The 22,736-nt window shown below is 37.2% G+C and overlaps 2 protein-coding genes across 2 annotated transcripts; both read right to left on the bottom strand.

The window, feature by feature from the left end:
- Positions 1-273: 273 nt before the first annotated feature.
- Positions 274-6,371, bottom strand: LOC104032420 (regulator of G protein signaling 21). The gene is made up of 4 exons (XM_009484773.1): positions 6,361-6,371; positions 2,766-2,842; positions 1,337-1,503; positions 274-477 (listed from the first exon to the last, which is right to left on the bottom strand). The coding sequence occupies exons 1-4, from the start codon at positions 6,369-6,371 to the stop codon at positions 274-276; spliced, it is 459 nt and encodes a 152-aa protein (XP_009483048.1).
- A 5,401-nt stretch (positions 6,372-11,772) lies between these two features.
- RGS18 (regulator of G protein signaling 18) lies at positions 11,773-22,084 on the bottom strand. The gene is made up of 5 exons (XM_009484772.2): positions 21,744-22,084; positions 20,957-21,058; positions 17,138-17,199; positions 15,940-16,106; positions 11,773-13,468 (listed from the first exon to the last, which is right to left on the bottom strand). The coding sequence occupies exons 1-5, from the start codon at positions 21,860-21,862 to the stop codon at positions 13,214-13,216; spliced, it is 705 nt and encodes a 234-aa protein (XP_009483047.1). The 5' UTR covers positions 21,863-22,084; the 3' UTR covers positions 11,773-13,213.
- Positions 22,085-22,736: the final 652 nt, after the last annotated feature.

Genomic DNA, 22,736 nt, shown 5'->3' with positions numbered 1-22,736 from the left:
TGTGAAAACACTTTGACAAATAAAGCAAGCACTAGAAAACTTATCAATGGCAAACTTCTTTACTAAAAAGGTAGCTCAAATGTCTCAGCATATTCCATCCTGTTTCTTGAATATTTCTCCACTGTCATTAAAAAGTATCATGTGTATATTGTACTTAAAAACAAACTGGCAAAGGCAATTCTTAGATCTGGTTTGTACAATCACTTTAATAAAATATCTGTACTGAGTTGCAATGGGAGACATTTACAAATACATAATCCCTCAGGTATTTTCTCACAAAAATGGGAGCCATCTCCTTTGATTTCTGTTCTGTTGCATCTTTACTAGTTCCTTGTAGGCTTCTGACCTCAGAAACCTGGGAAAAGAGTCCTTTGCCATGAGGCTATAGATTAACCTCTGAGCATCATCAAAGCAGCTGAGGGTGGGCTCGGAGATATTCTGAGAGATGTGGCTTTTGGTGTGGAAGTCAATATTAATCTGTAGGAAGAAAGGAGGCATAAAACCAATGTCAGTTTGATTGGAAAGCCGAATTCTGTTCATGTACAGGACACAGTCTGCATTTGAATTTCCTCCCAGATACCCTGGCAGATGCAAATAAGCAGGAAGGTCATCCCTTCATTTTCTAGCATACTGTATTCTTCATTTTATTTGGCTCTTAAAAAGATGGCATGACTGAAAAAAAGAAGGGAAAAACTTGCTTCTGATTATCTCATCTTTTTGTCAAACCAAATCCTATGAAGTACCGATTACCAAAGAGTAAATTAGAGATGAAGGTACTCAGCATCGGTTTAGGTTTTGGCCCTATGTATTTTGTAAGGATATTTTAGTTTTAATAACAATAAAATGGATTTCAGTCATGTGTAAGACATGGGGACATTCAAAGCATGCTTGCTATCAAAGGCAAAAATATTAGTGTAAAAGTTTGTTAGTGAGTAGAATGTGAACAATAATTATTAGCAATTGGTTCCTTCACAGTAAGAATTTTTTTAAAGAATTATAAAATTGAATGCTGTGATGGAAATTTTTGCAAGTTTGGATTTTAATTTTCATCATGTCAAAAATACCTGCACAAAAGAACAAATAGAATCCTCACCATTCCAATATACTGGTACCTAAAATAGGGGGGAAATGGTGCTTATTGTGTTACAAAAATGGCTAGAGAAAACAAATTATATTGAACATACATTTCCTTAAATCTTAAGGCAGAAATTTCAGAAGGTGAGATAAGCCCATGCCCTGTGTGAAGAATGTATTTAAAATATAAACCATAAGAGGTCTGAACTTTTTACTTGATTCCCATCCTCAGTACCCAAAGTACACGCAAAAATCTATTTACCTCCTTTGGAGCGTCAGCTTCTATAAAGTCAGAATAAATCTTTTGGGCTTTTGAGGCAATCTTAGCGGAGGACTTGGTTTTCTTGAAGTCCTCGCAGGCCAACCAGAACTCCACATTCTCCTCACTGAACTCTGACTTCAAAAATGTCCTGAAAGCTGCCAAGCCATCTGGGGAAAAAGGCATGAGATGATGGATAGAGGAAAACTGAAAGACCAGCGCAGATTCTATGTATGTATATGCATGTGTGTGTGTTTATATAAATATATGCAGCATATATAGTGTAACTTATGTGTCTGATATTGTTTTGCCTGTCAGCCAGCAGTTAGTCTTAAGAGGCTGTTGCAGGAGAAATAAATACGAGATGAAACTATAGCGATGACAAGGTGACTAAGAGAATTCTTTCAGAGAGTCACTAATTGAGGAATGCTCCCAATACCTGCCTGCCGAGGTTTGGTCTCTCTAGCACCAATACACTAGTCAAAAAGGGGATCCTGGAGATTTTGGTCTTCAAGAGGATTTGTAGTGACTAGGACACTAGGGATACGAGGCTGACCCCTGGTCGAAGAAGCAAGCAGAAAATTAAGTCACATTGTGGTAGTGTGCTCCTCTCAGAGCTGAGGTTAACCTGCCTAAATAGCACTTCCATCTCCTTTCAAGTAATGATTAAGATTTGGATGAAGAGATGGACTCTCCATTACTTCTTTGTTCAGCATTTTTTTGCACTTTTAAGAGAAAAAATGAAACAAAGAAAGGTTTGTTGGGAATAAATTGTTTTAAAATTAATCCAAAACGCAAGCTCTTAGGAAAGAAAGCTGACAGCACCCAAATTTAGTTGTGTTAGTCAAGTTAATACTACTCAGAAACAGTGTGGAGGCACCCCATGGTCCACGCCACAGAGTTACTGCAGGAAAATGGGGCAGAGGCAAGGAAATTTTTAAGTTACAGGTGGTTTGGGGTTTCAGGTCAGTAGGAATGGGATCTCTCGGAGAAGTGACTTTGGATATATTAGAAATAATTTTTTTTTTGACTGAAAGTCAATGCACAACACGTATATTTCTTTGTAACAGGAGAACAGGAGAAACCTAAGAAAAGGTTTGTGTTTTTTTTATTTAAAAAAATAGGAGAAACAGGACCGTTGCATGGACAGTTTAACAACTGTTATATTCATAAAACAAAACTCTTTCAGAGCACTTCTGCCTTCTTAAATGTCCCTTAAGCATTGGCCAGAATGTATATTGTGTTTGCAGCTTGGAGAAACATGCCCCCTCTGCCTTTCAGCACGGCAGCTCACATGCCTCCAGCAGTAGCACTGGTGTGGTTCAAAGCACGTGGAGAGTTGAACTGGGGAGCTGTGTGAAAACCTCACAGTAACGTTTGTGAATTGGGTTGGCACATGTTCTTAAAAAAATATTTTTCACTGACTTCTTACCTTTATTAGCTAGTAGCGTATCCACAGACTCAGACCAGGCCATCGTTTCCCCAGCATGTGACCTGTGGAAACAACATCTATCCTTGAAAATAGCATTGTGATCTTTTGCCTGTGGTAGCTACTCTATTATTTGGCTATCTCCCTGAGGGAGCAGGGTGAGTAATTCACGTTACCCTATGCACTGAATAACAGAAAGTCAACAAAAAGAGTGACACCTGTTTTGTTTTTTTCTCTTTTTTTAGAGTGTAAAGAACCATATAGACTCATAAAATACAGCGTTATTTGACACTGGCAACTTGATTATTCATCCAGGAGGTAGTAGTAATGCTTGCAATTGGCTGAACTATAATAAAGGCATAGGAGGGATATTAGTGTTCTAAAGTGTACACTGGATTTCTTCTCGAGTTCAAATGGATTAACCATTAATGTATTTGACACTTTTTGCTTGGAATGAGTAGTGTTACCTAAAACATTATCATGCTAACAGTGTAGAATAAATGGACATTATTTTGGTTTCTCAGTGATGTAAAAAATTGAGTAAATTCATAGTTTTGGCTCTTCCTTTGTAACTTGCTGTAGGCTTCTGTTAGAAATGAGACACGGAACTAAATGGATACTTGCTTTTACAAAGCCTGGGTGCTCTGAAGATGTTCAAGCTGGTTCAGACGCAAGGCTTAGTGTGCAGGTTAACAGAGGATAGCCACACGATCTGACAGACAAAAGGATGTCAGATAAGGAAACTGCATGCTAAGTGTGTGGAATATTTTTTCTTGTAACCTGGGAAGGATGGTCATATCCAATTTAGTCCATGAGTACATAGATAAAAGAAACCTGTCTTTTATTCCTGCAAAATTATTTTTATTAAAATCACCATTGTATGAGTTTTTAGTTTAAACATCCAGAAGAGAAAAAGAACCTCCTTTACCAGCATTATTGTTATTGCTTGCACTTTTTGTCATGAAACCTTGGAAGAATATGATTTCTTGAAAATGAAACATTTTCTGGAAACGTCAGACACACATGCGGAGATGTCAGCATGTGCCTACCTGCTTTCCTGCATGCTAGTTTTTCTATTTGATTTTCTCTTTTTTTTTTTTTTTGGTAGTTGGTCAGTTTGCAGCCTCAGGCATCCCCAAATGAACATGAGTCTCATATCTACTGTTCGGCGATAAGCAGGAATAAATCTCTTTGGTCATCTAGCTCATATTTTGTTTCAGAATAAGGAGCATACTTCTTCAATAAACCTCGGTTCAGTGGTTTGTAACTGAAATTTTTTTGAAATGGGTTTTTTAAAGGAAAATTTTGAAAAAAAATTCAAATCTTACAAATGTCCTCTGACAAAACTTTTGAGCTGGAAATGTCAAGTGTTAATTGGTTCTTTTTGTAACCTCTAAAGACAGGTAGCAAAAGATGAAGAGTTTCGTTGAGCAGATACCCTATTATCTACTCAGAACAGACTCAGACTCAGTAGAAGGTTTTATCCCAATTTATTACATTTTAGTAAAATTAATACTTTTTTTTAAAACATAAAAGTTTAAAGAGAATGAAGAATGTTATACTAGCATGTTGCATTTGTGAAAGATCTTGAAGTAAAACAAATAGTTCAGAGTGCAAGGCCAGAGCAGAATAAGTAATTGATTTTTTTTCCCCCCATTTTGGATACAGACTTTTTTATAGGGAGACAAGGAGACACGTCAACTCTAGAATACCTGCAAGAATACCTGGAGAGGTAGGTAATAATTAAATAGATCAGTGTCTCATGTTGCTTTTGTTGAAACTGTTACATTTTATACAAGTAGTAGATATGTATTAACCGGACGAAGAGAGAGGAAACCAACTTTCTAATCCTCTGGTTATGTATCTTGTATAGGTTATGGTAGGCAGGGGGATTTGAAACTGAATTTATGTTCTGTGTGAATATAGTAGTCACTTGACATCTTGGCAGCTCTGGAATGATTTGTGTGTATCTTCTCTCTCATTTGGTGGTAAGAAAGGGGAAATTGGAAAATTTGGAAACATTTTGCTTTGTTTCAGTGCAAAATCAAAACAAATTCCAGGATTTTTGACGGAAACAGAAATCTTATTTTCTGACTAGACCCTGCTTCCGTTCGAAAAACCTCACAACTTAATTTTCATGGAGGTTAGTCATTCTGTACTGAAAGGTTTTTCTCAGTTGGTCTTTCTGGTTTCAGACATGCAAACTCATGGGGTGTAATTCTTTTCTACCTCATGCCTAGGTCTTATATTCGCATCCCTTAGGGAAGACACAAGTTCATCCTAACTAAAAGTAGAGCAGGTCATCCTGGGCTCAGCAAAGCATCACAAGCCACAGGCACTGTCCACAATACTGAGGAGTGGGAAATTTGGGTGAGTGGAAAACAGGGTGGAAAAGGCTCTGCTAAAACACAGCACCTGCCTGCACATGCTGTGCTGCCCCTTCCTCTTGGCTAGCACTGTAAGACTGTGTTTTCTCAAAGCTGACAAGATGCTCGTCCATCAGGAGAGCATTTTAAAGTAACCTGTGAAGTGAAGTTCACTACGCTTTTGTCTGTCTGACCAACTGGTGTCTGAAATCACCTATGGAAAGACCTTTATGCTAACTATTAACTTACTGCCACTGTATATAGTAACTTAAAAAATTGGTATTTTAGGAGCTAAAAGGCTCTGGAGTCTGATATATGGACCAAATACTTTGTTCTGTATAAAATATTACAGGTTTTCTTAATTTACAAAAAAAACCCCTCCCTAGAATTCTGTAAAAAATATTTGATATTCCTAAGGGGACTCTGAGAGCTTGACTGTCAAAACTCTGCTCTGAAGTATACAGGTTAGTTTGAGAGCCATATTCCACAGTCATTTCTCAGCATCACCAGTAATGGTATTTTCTAATTGTAAATTTATAAAGAGATTATATGATAGCGTCACCATATTACATAGCTGTAGTTATAATTATTACAATAGATTGTGGCATTGACACGTTCAACAAACAAGCTTTTTTGTAGCTGTCAGTTTACTTGTATCCAGACTGCACAAAATTATTTTTAAACAAAAAGAATAAAATTATGCATATTTATACATATCTATGCACACATGCATGAGGGAAACTGGAGTGCAAATACAGTCAGTCTGTATTGAAAACACAAATGAAAACTAAACGTAACATTATGTAGTACTTCATGAGACATCGTGGGCTGATGGAATTAATCAGCAGAGAAGTTTAATAACTGTAATAAACTTTTATCAAATATATAACAAATTTTCAGGTTGTTCAATAAATATTTGCTAGCTTTCTTGTCAAACAAAAAAGCAAAATGAAAGACCAGGATAAAACAGACAGCATAAACCTAATTCTGCTTCTCTTCCTTATGGGTAATACTATTTGTTTTAAAATTTACTTATCACTCGGAAAATTATCTCACTGACCTCAGGAGTTTACTTAAATGGGAATGGCAAGCAGAATTGACAGCAAGGAATCAAAATAATCATACCCACTTCAAAGGGGGAAGGAAAATAAAAGCTGTCCAGATTATTCAAAAGTTGATCATCCCACCCCATATATCTCCTACAATTAAAATAGCCATAAACAACAACTCACTTCACTGGCATTTTTTGTTCCACTGTCTTACTGGCACAGGTAGGGTAGAATTTCTTTTTCTGACTGATCTTCAAGCTGAAGGTAATGTGACAGCAGGAACAATACAATTAGCATGTGAATAACCAAACAGTACAATGCAAATTGACAAACTGTTTCTAACACTTCCTTTAAAATTATTTCTTTCAGAAACATGGCTTATTTTTTAGCAGTGACCACTGTTTGCATTTATATGCAAATATCTCTAAAGACACATTTACATTCTGAACAACATCTTAACAGAAATCATCTTGTGATTTTTCTCATTGACCATTTGGCTTACTGACTGTGGAAAAGAAAAAAGAAAAAACAGGTTCAGTGCACATAACTAGAAAATTCTTTACTATAATTATTTACTCTCATATTGTATCTGCAAAGCTTATCCATCTCCTTATACGTCTTGAAGATCTAAGGCCCTTGAGCCATTGTCTCTTTTGTTTATTCATGCAAGACTTATCACGATGGGACCAAAGAGTGTTGGGGTGGCCAGCATTTGCACATTGGTGCTGTTACAAATAATAGGACCATGCAGTATTTGATACTTTCGATGCAGTGATTTTTTCTATTTTTTATTGATATTTCATTCTATGTGCCATCTTCTAGGAGCATCACTCTTCCCCAAAAACATTTTCATGTAATTTTGGTTTTTGCTCTTGATAATTATTCTTTCCTGCCCAGCTCTCTTCTTTCTCTGTATGTTCCTTGCTGACCCTCGCTGGGCTGGAAATTGCACACAGAATTATTTCTAAACTTTTTTGAAGTCTGGATCCAGCTGACACTGCTGATGTCTGCAGCTTCAGTTCACTAATAACCCAGACTGGACTTGCAGAGTAGCTCAGGCCCTATCTGCTCAGCTAATGTCAGTGTATTTTAAAAAATTTATCTGTGAGGCCTCTGGCTTAACATTTCTGTAACTCTGAGGACTGTGGTATGGATTTTTGTTGAGTCCCCTGCCTTTGACAAGCCATAGGAGAGCTAGAACTGTAGGAAAGGGAATGTGGATCCTATTGATTGAACGTTTCCCCCTTTGCCAATATTACTTGCTAAGGACTACTGATTTATTAAATATTCACATCTCCTGAACTTTTACTGCTTGACTTTTTACTGATACTCATCTTTTATTCTTTAGCAATCTTTAGGCATTAGTTTCACTGAATTATCGTCCTTTATGAAAAGCTATTGGCTGTTTAGGGGAATAAGGCATGTCATTTTTGGTTCCTCTGACCCACATCTGAGCTAGATACCAATCTCAATAGACAGTATAAAACAACTTTTCATGTTCAAACCATCAGTGTATTAATCTAAGAAATCACTTTCATTTATATATGTTCCTAAAAGGGTTGCCTTGTACTCACCTGAGTGCAATGTGAGAAAAGGTTACACTCTCCAACAGCTGTTTTGGTGTGCTCGTATTTCCCCTGGATAATGTTCAATATGCTATTGCCCTTCAGCACTTGGCCTCCGTTAAATCCATTCCATACCCCGGTTTGCTTGCATAGTGTTGTCTTGTATAGCATAACCTCAGCAGAAAAAAACGTCAATGTTCTGCTGGGCCAAGCAATTCAAGCAAACAGAGACTTGACTGCATTTCTTATGTTGGGAGAAGCCAAGATGATCTGAGCACTGCTGGCATCCTAGTAACATGGAAATGCCTGTCACACTGGATGCAAATACATTGTAATCACAGCACTATGTAAATGCCTACCTTCCAGTAGCACTGCACAGCATGGTCAACTCACAATTTTTTTTTTTTTTTCCCATATGAATAACTCCCTGTGTCTTCAGTATGCCACAGAGTTGTTTTGCATAAGAAAATGAGCTGTTATTTTCCACCCAAGCAAAATATGCCCTTCAGGTAAAATGTTTTGATTTCAAGAACACTCTGTCAAAATGTTTTACAGCATTCTGGGCTCCTCATATACAGGATTTCCAAGTACTATACAAACAGAAACATACATTAGAAGAGAATTGGAAGACAACTCTCAAGAAACTGTGCAACCTTGAAGATTCTCGTTTAGTACTAACTAGCAGATTATTTGGTACAGCTCGTGTCCTAGATGAATACACTGATATTTACATAGCATCAGACTTCACAAAACTTCATACAAGAAGCCTACATAGCACAAACATATAGGATCATATTATGACCTTGTGCTTGGAGACAGGTATAAATTACACCAATGCAAGAATGTACTAAAGGTAGGCATTGTGCCTCAGAAAGCTCTTGAACCATAATTCCCCATATCAGTTGTCTCTTGAGTTGCCTTGTGGGTGGTCTGTCCCAAGCCAAGCTGAGCTAGGAATGAATGAAAGGGAAAACCAATATACCTATGTTCTTGATTACCTCTTTTTGTAAATGACTACTGGACTCTGACTTCTCCAGTGAGCTCATACCCAAGTAACCTGAGCTGCAACATAAAATAATCCTCAATAAAAATACTTGTCTGATAGCGCTTGTGTATGTATTATTTGCACTACGTCAGTTAAAGTATGTGTATGATGTAGGAGCTCCTACTGAGTCCCCTACAGGGAGACAGTCCACATGAATATTTAATCCTTAGAAGCCTTCTCTTCCTTAAGGAGCAGCATTAACTGCAGAAATTTAAAATGACCCTGGAAAGTTGGGAAGAAACAAGAGTTTCTAAAATACAAGCCAATTGCATGGTGAAGAAACAACAGTTCAGGGTTGTCCTTATGTTAGGCTTCAGCTTAATCTTCTGTCCTGTTTGAAAACTCTAAATTGACTTCCACAGGATTGTATTTCATGCTAGTTAATTTTAGCTACATTTCATAGAGAAGGCAACAATAGAGGGTAGATCATAAACCTTGGTGTCTAGATAATCTCTTGTAAGGAGACTTAGGATGAGGTTATGCAAACAGGTGCCATTTAGGAAAGGAGAGAGAAAAACTTTAGCATAAAACCAGAGGGAGCTTTTATGAGACCAGCCCTAAATGATCAGAGTACAAAAAATGGAAGATGACAGCAAGACATTAGCAAGAAAAAAGTAGGAATGGAAGCAAGCTGGATGGTGTATAGAGGAAATACATTTTTATCTTTGGCACAGAGCCACACAGGAGCTTAAAGGGCATTTGATTCAGGCATTTGACTAAAATGCAAAAAACAGAGCAGGATCTAGGACAGGCGTCTGAGCGAGGCATAAGTTTATGAGCATATGAATCACTGAAGAGAGGAAGATGATTTTATGCAATTTTTTTTTGTCAGTTGAGGTCTTTTGACAGTATGTCAAAAAGGAGAGGGAACTGCATCCAAAGCAGTAGTTAATTAAGGCAGGCTGAGCAGCTGGGACAAAACGGAGAGAAAAATGATCTGCCTTTTGTGAGTCACTTATAAGTTGTAGGATGTAAAGGCATGTAGAAGCCATATTACTGATCGCCTACTTCAGTGTAAGATGGAAATCTATCTTTTTCTTTGAGATTCTTTATCTTAGATTTCATTCCTCCTGTTTCTTGTCAGTTCAAAAATTAATCAAGCTGTCTTTTGCACAATAACAAGTCCCAAAAGCCGAAGAAGCTATTTGCATCTCCCTCAAGTTAAACAAGAACGGAAGATAATAATTCAGCTAATTTAAAGTATCTAATTAGACCTAAGTATTGAAACAGGAGACAAAGCCTTGTGCTATACAAGTCAGCAGAGTATTTCCCTCACTCTTTGGGTCTAGAGACTTCACATATGTTAAGGAGTAAAATGAAGTGTTTATATAGGGTAAATTATTGTGTCGGTAAGAGGAGTATTTCGAGAGCTCTTACTGAATGCTGAATGGCACACACCAATCTAAAATGCTGCAACATAAAATAATCCTCAATAAAAATACTTGTCTGATAGCATTTGTGTATGTATTATTTGCACTAGGTCAGTTAAAGAAGAGTATTTACATAACTACGGCATTTATTCTGCCAAAACTAGAGAAGCCCGGCTATGTTCTCTGGCACTGCTCTAAGGTTCATTCTCTAAATACCTCTGTGCAGGGCTAGCCCCTAGTCGGATCAATCCCATCTAACTCAATCCTGGAACAGCATCACAGACTTGTACAAAATCTACGCTTAGTTCATCTTCCAGAATTACAGTAGAGCACTAAATAGTAGAGCACTCATTTTCTCTCACTAAAAAGAGCCTCTTGCAGAAAAAAACCCTTTGCCTGATAATTATGTCACTTTAGTTTATCTTTGTGCCCTTTGCCTTCCTTTCTCTGAATTTATCTTTATTTTTACAGTGGTTCCCATGGCATTAGTCTGCTGTAAATTCAGCTACGGTTCATAATTATCTTTGAAGAACATACATGCATAAATAGCTACCAGGAATATCTTATTTGTTTGTTTTAATTATAAAACTCGTAAGAGGGACTAGCACTGTCAGTACCACAGACTGATGGTTTGAGGAAGGCCTCCTTGGAGATAAGCAAAATTTTCCATGCATCCGTGAAATGAAACAAAGGGCGCCTGCTGACTTGTATTTATCATTACAGACCCTTTTGAACTAACAGCTGGTTTCTTGCTAAGAAGAAAAAGTCTTACTCAAGGTACTATATTTGTCATTTGTTTGGATTTTGGAACAGTATTAAATATACATTTTTTTTTCATTTATTTCATCCATGGCAAGAGTAGAGGTGTGAATTCTCAGCTGGTATGAAGGAACACAATCACACCAGGACTGAATCTAGCTGCAAATGTATAGGTCTTATGCCTGTGTCGCAACAAACCCACTGTTAACGCTCAGGTGGGTCTGTTCTCAAACCTGTTCTCTTTCTCTAACAAAGTTAGGAATACAAAACATAGGAACATACATATTTTAAATATCTGAGAACTCTGGCATCCAGACATTGTTGGTGATATTAGAGATGTCCCTAATCAGAAGCAGGATCATTTCTGGCAGAAATGATTCATGTTTAAGGGACAGACAATCAAAGAGCAAGGGTAAATAATCTATCCAGAAAAATATACTGACTTCATCAATGAATTTGGGTTAGAAAGTTGCCTTTTGCTGCATTCATTCATGTGACACCTGTGACAACGACACCAGGAACGTAAACAGTTCTTAAAAAAAGGAGGCTGACAAGCTCCAAAGCTATTGATAAAGAGACTGAAATACAGTATCAGTGCTACTAAAAACATTTGATTAATTCCTGAATCACTGTGCCCAGTGACGCAGTTAGAAATAGCATGTGCCTGGAGTTTTGGGATCCGTGCAGGATAATGGAATAAACCAGCAAGGATCATGCCCCTCATAGTTACAAATGTGTTTCCTGTCTATTCCCCACGTAAAGCTAAGAGTTTGGACATGGTTCCCAGGTCGTTGTGGCTCAGCAGCGTTTCTTGGTGAGTTCAGGTCTCTGTGCACAGTAACACTTTTGATTGAAATGGTAATGATTACAGCTAGTATTGAATTATAAGTGAAGCGAAGACTTCACGGTTTACTCATCAATGCCCCAGTGATAAACTCAATCCTGACAGCTTTTTAAGTAGATCACTTAAGATTTATTGAAAGTTAGTAAAGCAAACACTGAAACCCTCAGATCAAGCAGTTCACATGTACCCTGAATTAGTATAAAGTCCCATCCTCAGGAACTGCACCTCTTCACTTTGACCACTTAGAAAGGGGAAGAAGAAGGAGAAAGCTTAAATTCCATGCAAAGTGACAGAATATACAAGTCATAGTTACAACTAAATCCTGCAGCCACTTGCTAAACTGAACAAATGTTTAAGATTTTAAGAATTGCCCCGTGCTTCAAGGGATGTCTGCATCAATTCTGAAAGAAAAGGACAGGATAACTGTGTGTACTGACTATGAAAAGGATATGCGTGACTTCAGTAGTAAAGAAATAAAGGGGATATTTATCTTTCCTTCTCTATAGCCATAGAGAGTACATTAACGACCGGTAGAACTGAAGGTTATTCTACCTGAGTCCAAGAGCTGTTAATTTTCAGATTCTTTTTTTCAAAATAAAAGGCAGAAAAAATTAAAACAAAGTTTAGTAACAAAGTTGGTATAGCATGAATATTTACAAATAAAAGTAGAAATATTTTTTTATATATATATACATACACATGACCTGATATTTAATGACATACATTGTATTAAAATAGCATTCTTGGCCCTTTATTGCTACTCATTTGATTGCAAAAAATTAGAATACTAGTATTCAATGGGAAAGGTAATCTATACAGCATAACTTAAATACAGAGAACAGACACACGTAATGAGAAAACAGTACAAAATGTACCCCCAAAAAATTAAATAGGTATTCTTATGTTCCTCTTAAAATATGCAATAGCTAAATTTTAATTATGCAGTGGCTGTAGTTAAAATCCATGTAACTTTACATTATACCTAATAATGTTCCTATGTGTTTTGCAGTATGAGAAAATACCACAAATACTCTGTGCTTAGTGTAGGAAATATTGCAGAAACATAAATATGTGCAAAGGCTATGTATATAGATTCTAACTGTGATGAAACTCTGTCCTATATAATACAGGCCCAGGATACATGGTGGATATTATCAAATGGCATTTTATACAATATTTTTACGCAGGAAACACAAATTTTTCCTCTAAATATGATTACAGCTCTTGCTTGAGTTTAAAAAAAATACTGAATGAAAACTTTACGTGATATGCCTGCAAATATGTTGCCTATTTCTCTATAATAAATGAGATTAATCATCGGCTACAGAACTGTGACCTGGTATAAGTGCATGTAACTTTGCTTTCCACTCATTTACACCTGCTAAGGATTTGGATTTTAAAACACATACGAGTTGCTGCAGTAGCTAGAATTTATGAGGGCTGAGTTTCCCTCTTACCAAACGGTAAAGTCTGGTCGTACACCCTGGAAATCACTGATGGTAAAAGACCGTGATCGTCTCCTAAGGGTAGGACGACTGGGATTTGTCCCCTTAATCATATTTAAATAAGGATCAGATCTTAGGAAGCGTGGGTAACTGTCTTGCTCCATCAGCCGGTAGACTGTGTTTTGTGCTGCATCAAAGGTGGTGATGATGGGCTTTTCAATATTCTGACTTGTGACTTCTTTGGTTTGGAAGTCCAAATTCACCTGGAGAATGACAAAAAGTATATTTCTTTAATGTACATTCATGCATTTTCTGTGTTATTACCCATAGCAATGATACTGTACTTTGGTGAAAGTCTTTTCTGATAAGAGGACCTTGAATCCATGATACAACGGGATATTAATACCACAGAAGTAGTTAGTATATTCATGTTCAGTAATGGCTGTCAGAAAGTCTACACAGATGTTTCGCTGGTACAATGGAAAACTGGTAAAATAGAAGATAAAGTTTGATGTTTAACTAAAAGTAACTTTCTAAAAGTGACCTTGGTATAGTTGCAGCTGTCAGGCTTTGCAACACCAGACTAACACAGAACTCCCTTGCTTCTTACTTAGGATTCATGTAGAACGTTGTCTCATTAGAATGTATTAGTGCATATTTAAAATTTCTGGTTTCTGTGTAGAGTTTTAGTAGTAGGAAGGTGAGAAAACTCTAATAATTAAAATATAAAAATTATTTTAATGGGTTTCTGGAGGCTTTCAATAGGAAAGCATATCAAAAAGATAATTTATTCCATGTACCGTTGCATTCGTCCTGGGAAGATTTAATTAGTATGAGAATTTTGTTAAAGTGTCAGGCACTGATTTAAGCATGCTATTTTGAAAAATAAGATCGAATATATTAAAAAATTGTTGATCCAGTCAAAAAGTGACTTCTGTAATATGCTCTTTTTTTCTCACTAAGATACACCTGTCATTTCCATAAAGCTAGTTAAAACAAATAGTTTAGATCCAAGAACTGAAGAGCAATTAATGATGATAAAATGGTCCACTCATCAGACCTAAGATTTTATGATCCTATCAAACTGTTACACTCAGAAATTTGTGTGTAAAAGAGCTCTGCTGGACAAGAAGTTAGAGAGAAGACGCAAGTTCCAGAGCTGTGTGGTCTGAAATGAGATGCTGTTGGCTGCTCTCAGCTGAACCCAAGGAAGGAAGTCTCACCAAAGCCAACTGCTTAAGGCAAGCAACAGCACCCACACTACATGCACCAAATCAAAAGTATGACAGATAAAGAAATCGTTATGTTACTGTTAGGCAAAGTACAACTTCTGCACCCTGGCCCCTCCATAGCTTTCCTCCTGCTCGTCTTTTCGCTTAGGTCAATCTCATAAGCGGTGACAGTATCAGCGCTTGATGGCCTACCATAACTGCTCATATATTGATCAATTGCCAATGACAGGTTCTACCTCAAATAACTCAGGGGGTTTCTTCTTATGTAAGGTCCACCCCAAAGACATGCAGCAGGGAAAGCAATAAAAAGGGATGTAAGTCTGTGAAAGTGGACATTTCCTAGGAAAAGCATATCTGAATCTTAAATATAATCTATGGGAATTACAGGTGGAAATTGCACCATTTTGCAGTCCTTCTCTTAAAATGAAAATTACACCTTTTTCACCCTTGTTACAGGGAAGTAGCAATTAGTGTTTAACTTTTGCTATTCTGACAAATAAAAAAAAAATAGAATACAGGGGAAAAGGAGCACTGGCAAGTGACATATCTGATTGGCTCAAACTTCATAGAATTACACGAAATTTTAAGTCCAAACGATGTATTGAAAATGCTGATTGTGATTTCAGTGAGAGTTCATCATCTCCCAACCTGTTCATCTCCTTCCTAGAGCAGGCAAAAAATATTCCTTTTGCTCATTTACGAATCCTTTATAACACGCTTCAGTAACGTGAAGAAATCGTAAATATGAAAACTTTTTGCACTGCTATAGTAATATAAAAAGGTCTTAGTGTTGGTGAGGATTGACATATCAACACATTTTTGTGTATGTGCTGACAGTAACATACCAAGAATTTACAATTAGAGCTGGGGGGCGGAAAGGGAGGAGGGGTCAATCAAGAAAAGTCCATGTTTAAAACATAATTAATATTTTAACAGTTTTTTCCAGTCTCTTTTAGTCTTTTGGCTTATTTAAAATAAAAGCATCTGGATGTCAGTTATGTAATAATTTAATAGATAATTACTGGTTTAAGAGAAAGGGAGAATAAGTCCGTTGTTCTAGAGGTAGCTTTAAATAAAGACAGATAATACTTTTTCACAAATGCTAACCAGTATGTCTCATTGCAGCTTTAACATCTAACATCACTATTTTTTCTTAAATATACCCTGTATATGTGTATATATATATCCTGGCTTTATAGACGACTAGGAATCTCCAATTGCTATGATATAATATTTAAACTCATGCTCTACACTTAGAAGAGTAACACGGGGGGCGGAGGGGAGCGCATATTGAAAGGTGTATGGATGACAACAAGAATAATCTATGCAGTTGCTTCCAGATTTCCTTCCAGAGCTTTGACATTTAAGACACAGCCTTCTTGTGTCAGTGAGTATGTGATTAACTGTTGCCCCTGCTTCTGGGCATGCACTTCTTAACAGCAGATTTCATCAGATGCAGTTGTGTCAAATACTGTGTACAGTGAAGAACATTTTTACTGTACCTCTTTTGGAGCATCTTTCTGTATGAATGTTTTATAAATGGTCTTAGCTTTTGGCAAAAGTTCATGTGCAGTTTTGCTTTTCTTGTAATCTTCACAAGCTATCCAGAACTCGATGTTCTCCTCACTGAACTCAGTTTTCAGAAATTTTGTAAAGGCATCCAATCCGGCTACAAAAGAGAATGTTGAATTGCATTTAAAAAATATATCCTTATCAGACAGTTACTCTTTTCACACAGTCTGTGCAAGGTAACAAGATAGGTTGTTGAATTACATTACATTATAGGTAATTATTTTAAAATACATAAAAGTTTTAAAATAAGTGCAGTTCTTTCATTATGATCCTGAGTGCTGTAACTCCCATTACAGAATTCTCAGCATCTGTAAAAATCCACTACCAAGATCTCGTGAATTTAGAAATGGAAGCAATCAAAACTTATAGATGTATGTGGAAGTGATGGACTTTGTTCCAGCTGAATATCAATTTAGGTTGACCGAAACAGCATTTGAATCTTTGCTCATAAGTAGACTGTTCTGCAGTAACAATTTAAAATTAATGGCTTTTAGCATCTTTACAATTTACTTTATCCTATTGTTTTTATGCTGAAGATATTTTCTTTCCCAAATATGCTTAATCTGTGGAAGTAATGCAATCGTATTTATGTCAACTGTTCAAGGAACATATCTGAAAAGCACAGTGTCCAGCACTGTAGGTGGATCATATGCGTGTCCCTCCAAAATGGAAGGAGACATATATGTGCATTTGATAATTATGTAAGCAACAGGCCCTTTCAAATTATGCCCAGTTTTGTTCCTACCACTGTTTTAGAAACAAACTGTAACAGAAGGACAATGTCTTTTCTTAAGTACATAGCACATGTTTTCATTTTTAAGGTTTGATCTTGCAGTCAGGAATATTTGAGCAATACTCAAACGAAATTCTACTGTTTATTGAAGGAACTCTGCTGTCTGTTATATTACTGTGTTCAGAAAAATATGAAACTTAAAAGTTATTTTCAACTATTTTCAGTAGTTGACAGCATGCTATAGCCTAAGCACATGAGGAGAGCAGAAACACATGCTGCTTTAAATGACCTAGTTTAGGTAACTACCAGGTTTCTTTAAGCGCACAACTGGATTTTATAATTTTCCATCAATTTTCCATCCTCACAGTCTTCACAGAGAGGAAAAAACTTCTGACCTTTCTCAGAAAGCAGTTTGTCAAAAGATTCTCCCCATTTCACTGCCTCTTCAGGAGACACACTGTTTAAGAAACAGAAAGTGGTTTTGAAGAATTGTGCATATTGCGTACTTACGAAGCTGTTGTAACATACATTATCTGTTACCATTATTGCTCAGGACTGTTTCACAAAGCCTTTGATTAGATCACATTACTAAAGGAGCTCATTCTCTTAGGTACTTCAGAAACATTTGGTTTAATCTTTTTCTGACATTTTTCCTGCAGCGTTGTACTTTTTTCCCCTTTTAAAGAAACATCAGAGCAGACATTTTTCGCTTCAGTGTTTGTGTTGCACTACTGATCTTTAAGGGAATTGAGATCATGCAGTATGGTAAAACTCATAAGGGAACCAGGTCAGTCACCTATTTAAACTTAAAAGCAGACCTGTGGTTTTCAATGCGCTCGGTCTGAGGCTGTGTTACCACAGTTTATTTCTAATGAAATATGGAAAATTCTATAGCCTGAAGACAAAGTTGTAGCAATATGGTTTAGGTGATAGTATTATAGCGTAATAGCATGCGTAGCCTGGTTTGTTTACCACAAACACATTCTAAATGTCATGTTATTCTGAGACACTGTGTTCCATTTATAAAACTCCACTTATTCTTCATCAAATATGTTCAGCTGCATGTATTTTACTTTGATTTCAAATATTCTGCCTTAGAGAACAATGCAGAAAGGAAAAAAGCAACACCCTACTTCATTCACTCAAATACAGTTTTTGGGAAACCCTTTTTTGGTGTTGTATACATTAACCCTGAACACACACCTGGACAGTATTTTGATTTTTGTAGGCAGAACTGGAGTAAGCCTGGAGACTAACTGTATCACACTAGGACTTAAGTTCTAAGCCTGAAGGTGAAGTCAGTTTTTGCTTTATGAATATTAATATTTAGAACTATTGTCATTTGAGGGCAAAGCATAGTACACTGAAAGTATCAATATGCAACTTGTCCAGGGTTAGTTGGTTAGAACAACTTCTTATGGACTGAACACTTAAAAATTATTTCCCCTTCCTCATGGAGGCTTGCCATTCTGTTGCCTGATTCACATAGTCTGGGTTCCATTGGCATGTAGGCACATGCAGTTTAGATGAAATGAAATTCCAATCACTTTGAGAAGGAATTTAAGTCAGTAATGATCTTGGTTTTGCACAAAAGAAAAAGGAGGATTCTTAATTTGTTTTTTTAATAGATGTCACATCTCTCCTAGCTGAAGTAATTGCTTACAGGAATTAAATTTTTAACTAGGGAGAGACAAACAGTTCTCGAGAGGTACAAATCCTGGAGAACTGAAATTCAGGAAATAAACATCAGCCACTAAATCGAGTCAGGGAAAATGAGACCTCAGTCCCTTACAGAGTATTTTTTAATTATGAGAAGTACAAAAAGTGCAGTTCACTGAACTGTGTGGACTTGTACATCTGGGAACAGTGGGTTCCTATAGCTACAGAAACTGATTTGGTCATAGTGAAAGATAAACCCTAATGGCTTCAGACAACATACACAGTCCACATTGCACGGAATGCTGGAGAAGTTCTTTGCTGGGTTTGGAAACTCCTGGTGTGAATTTCTGATTTTCTTTCAGAAACTGCATCAACCCAGTAGCCTCAGAGATCCCCAAGAGCTGGGTGCAGCAATGACTTGCTGTGGTAATAGACAGAAACCTAGATTTGTTCAGCTTTGCCACTTTCTAAAGATGAGAAGCAGCTAGTTAACAGGTCATAGGCATTTCCACTATCACCATGGTGTCCACCTGCACTGTTTCATTAAGTTCTCTTTCTACTTATGTTAGCTAGTATTTCTGTGTGAAGAATGGAAATCATAAAAACTAAGTAAATCACTTAAATCCCAAACTATTATCTCAATTCATTATTTGAAAAAGGGTAATTTTCTTTTTTTTCCCCCCATTTCTACTGAAAATAATCTACATATCTCTCTCTGTAACCTATATATAGAGAAAGATCAGCAAAAATCAACAGTTTCTCTTCCATACAACAAGAACAGCAGAATCCCTGTTAGTCAGGCACCTGGCTGAGAGTAACGTGGTAAAAGGCAGTTGGCTGAGCGAGGAAGTAGTAGTCTGTTAAAAGGGGGAAATTCTTCAGAGAATTTTTTATTGCTGTTGTATCTGCCTCTGAAAGTGCCTTTTCCAGATGATGAGAATGCATTGATGGCTGTGTACTTCGTATGAAATACCCACAGGTAATCAGCCACACAATACCATCTGCATACAGGTGGCACGGAGGCTGAGCTTTCTCTTTTTAGATGCAAACTTAGCATGGTTTTACATGTTTGGAACCAAGACACAGAAAAAAGAAGAATAGAAGAAGAAAAGAAAGAATAAATTTAGACTAGACATAAGAAAGAAATTTTTTACAATGAGGGTGGTCAAGCACTGGAACAGGTTGCCCAGAGGGGTGGTAGAGGCCCCATCCCTGGCAACATTCAAGGTCAGGTTGGATGGGGCTCTGAGCAACCTGATCTGGTTAAAGCTGTCCCTGCTCACTGCAGGGGGGTTGGGCTAGATGACCTCTAAAGGTCCCTTCCAACCCAGAGCATTCTATGATTCTGTGAAAAAAGGTGTTCTCAGCACTGGTTTACCTTTGATCATCATTGCAATGCCTCATATTTCTGAGTGCACTGTAAAACCATTGAATTAAGGCTTCTGCCGGCAGCAAAACAAAGAAAGAGAGAGAAAAAAAGTAAGTAACAAAACCCCCCATGAGCATGCAGTGGAAAGTCTTCCAGATCATGAGTACACCCTATCATTTGGATGGGCATGATATTTGGACATGTGAGCAACAAACATTGCCTAATTATCCAGATGCATAGCTGCAAGTGTTTAGATACCCACTTCATGGCCAGTTTTTCATGGGTTCTACAAACAGAGTTCGGGCCTTTATGCAATTTCTACCATGTGTTCACAATTAGTAAGGGCTTGCAGAAGCAGTTCTGGTCAAAGCAGGCATCTTGGCCCCAAAGATAGTAACTGCTCAAACAAGGTTCATCAAGCTTAACAAGACAAAAAGCATGGGGAGATCTGTGATGGAAAGAAAGGGCGGCAAATTTTTTAGGCCATGGAGTTGCGGTACTTTACGTATTCCTTCTTTTCAGTCAAGACCTACAAACGCAATTCCTAATATAACAGTGAGATCTTGGAACCCCACTGAAGTCAGAAACTAAGCTCTTATTGAAGTCAACAAAACCCAGATTTCACTCTGCATCTTTATGAGCAATAGTATAACAGGGACAATATTACAACAGTGTTTAAACATCTGTATCTGAATTTTGGAGACCAGAGTGTTCAAACAATTACCACAATTACTGAGGAACTATGTGTTCAGTATTTGACATGCATCTGGCATTTGTACATCACAGAATTCTTTGGAAAACTTGCTTTCCAAGGAGCTGTATGATTTCCCTGTAACCAGTATTTTGTCTGCTACATTTCTGAGTTGATTCTTGCTCAATATAGTCAGTGGACTAATGAAAATGCTGTTGGCATGAGTAAAGGCTGAAATGTGTCTGCAAGTGTATGGGGACCAGTCTACACTTCGTGGTGTGAAAACACTAGTGGTGAGTTACCTTGATGCATACCAGATAGTTCTATAGTGTTTGTATGCTTCGGTTAGATTGCTGACTTTGAAATTACATTGATCTTGAAAGTGTTACTCTCTGCCAAGTCTGAATGCACACACACAAATGCAGGAAACATTCTGAGTCACACAGGCACTTCCTGAAAGGAATCCCCATCGACTCAGTCTTTTATAATGCTTACCTTGCTGCTTTTGTCAAGTTTCCAGGTTTACCAAGATGATCACCTTCGTGGAATTCAGATTTCTGCAGGAGAAGGCTCAGCCTATTTCTCTTCTGCTTGCCTCTACAACAGAATTAGGGTAGCTTTTCAAGCAACCTTGTTGCAAGTTGTTTTTTTTTTCCTCAAACATTTCCTTTGACTAATGTCTCTGCTTCTGCATCATAGATCCCCCTATGTTCGCTTATCGTAAAGTTGACGTTACTTCTCCTACATATATTATTCACATTAATGACTTTTTTTTTTCTTTATAGCTTAGCACAAATTTACATATGAAGCACTGGCAAAGAGAAATGGAAATCTTTTCATTTGCAGTATCTTTTTCTTTTCTTTTAAAGATGAGGGGGTGAAATTTCACATTAGAGAAGATAAACAGTTGGCTCAGCATCTTCTACTTTTAATGTTTCACAAAGAAAAAGGAAGTATTGCTTCCTGTCATTTGAAATTTTTACAAAGAAACTTTCCCGGATCATATTCAGGCTTTAAAGAAGCATTTCTCAGAACTTCTTGAAACCTCCCTCTCCTATTTTCTTAGTTTATTATTTGATTTGTTTCTTGTTCTTAAAAAAGTATTTCTGCAATGAATTCACATTTTACACATACAATTCCTAGGATTGCAGCTCATGAGTTTTCATACAGATAAGTCAAAAATAAAACGATCTGTGCCCTAAATTCATACCCACAAGCTATGTTAGAAGAATCCTCTATGTAAACAGAACACTCAGAATGTCAGCCTGACCTTAAAACTTACCCAGGCTTGCTTGCTTGATGTGGCTCTTCTTTAATTGTTGATTTCGTGACTTTGTAATAGGATTTATCCTTTGAAGCAGAAATGTTTAGCTGGGGGAATAAAAGAAGTGGGTTCTCCATCTTCCTCTAAAAAAGCTTCCCAGTTTCAGAAAATGTTTCTTTTACTTCCTTACAGCAGTTGCATCTGGTGTAACCGATGTGCTCAGGCGGGCTCTCACCTGCTGTATTGGGCTGGGTTGCCCCAATTGGCTGTTGAGCAGTTTCCAGAGCAGGTAGTGGGAAGAAGGAGGTTCTCCACCTTCACTGCCACCGCAGCTGCACGTACGCAGGACTTTAAGTAGAGTTCTGGTTTTACAGTCGTCATTTAGGGAAGTGAGATTGCAACTTTGCAAAATGGCCGTTGCCCATCCAGACAAACACAGCTATCAGCAGAGAGTAACTTCTCGGTTTCTGCTTATGGAACTTGATATTTTACTAGGCTTAGGATTAGGATGACGTCATCATTTTCCCCCAAACACCTGTGAGAAGTGTACATAGTTTCTCTAAAATTAACTTTAATGAGAATAATTTTGCATAAAATAATGTACAACATTGTCATAAGCTCTTAGAAGAACTTCTAACTGACCTTAAACTGCCCTCTACAGCCTCAGGTGCCATATGCTAGACACAAAATCAGTTCTATCTACAGTATGCTAACTTGAAACTCAGGGTTTCCAAGAGTCTCCTGCAAGAGCCAGATGAAGCCATGGTTGATCAGATATTTTGTAAGTGGAGATTTTAATTTTTGCACCATTTTTCAGAAATTACGAGCACCTACTTCTAAATTCAAGATAATTAATTCTTAACTAATTTCACTTAAAGCTCCTCCTTTATCTTTTGTATCTGTGCCTTTATTTTCATTTTTAATCTCCCAGCCAGGATAAAAAGTCTTTAGTGCAGCAGAAAAATTTGTAATTTTATTTTGACAGTAAATAACCAAAAATTTCTCAGTTTG

This window comes from Pelecanus crispus, chromosome 5 (genome assembly GCF_030463565.1).
Source record: "Pelecanus crispus isolate bPelCri1 chromosome 5, bPelCri1.pri, whole genome shotgun sequence".
Taxonomy (NCBI): domain Eukaryota; kingdom Metazoa; phylum Chordata; class Aves; order Pelecaniformes; family Pelecanidae; genus Pelecanus; species Pelecanus crispus.
Note: the sequence above shows the minus strand (reverse complement) of the source record. Positions and strands in the feature narration are given on the sequence as shown.

Bases quoted from the DNA above. Each gene is read 5' to 3' on its own strand.
- LOC104032420 (XM_009484773.1), bottom strand. The intron at 1,504-2,765 runs GTAAGAAGTCAG...CTTTTTCCCCAG, and splicing joins TACGCTACTAGCTAATAAAG to ATGGCTTGGCAGCTTTCAGG. The intron at 478-1,336 runs GTAAATAGATTT...TTCTTCCTACAG, and splicing joins AAGCTGACGCTCCAAAGGAG to ATTAATATTGACTTCCACAC.
- RGS18 (XM_009484772.2), bottom strand. From the start codon at position 21,862: ATGGAGAACCCACTTCTTTTATTCCCCCAGCTAAACATTTCTGCTTCA. The intron at 17,200-20,956 runs GTAAGCATTATA...TTTCTTAAACAG, and splicing joins AACTTGACAAAAGCAGCAAG to TGTGTCTCCTGAAGAGGCAG. The intron at 16,107-17,137 runs GTCAGAAGTTTT...TCTCTTTTGTAG, and splicing joins CAAACTGCTTTCTGAGAAAG to CCGGATTGGATGCCTTTACA.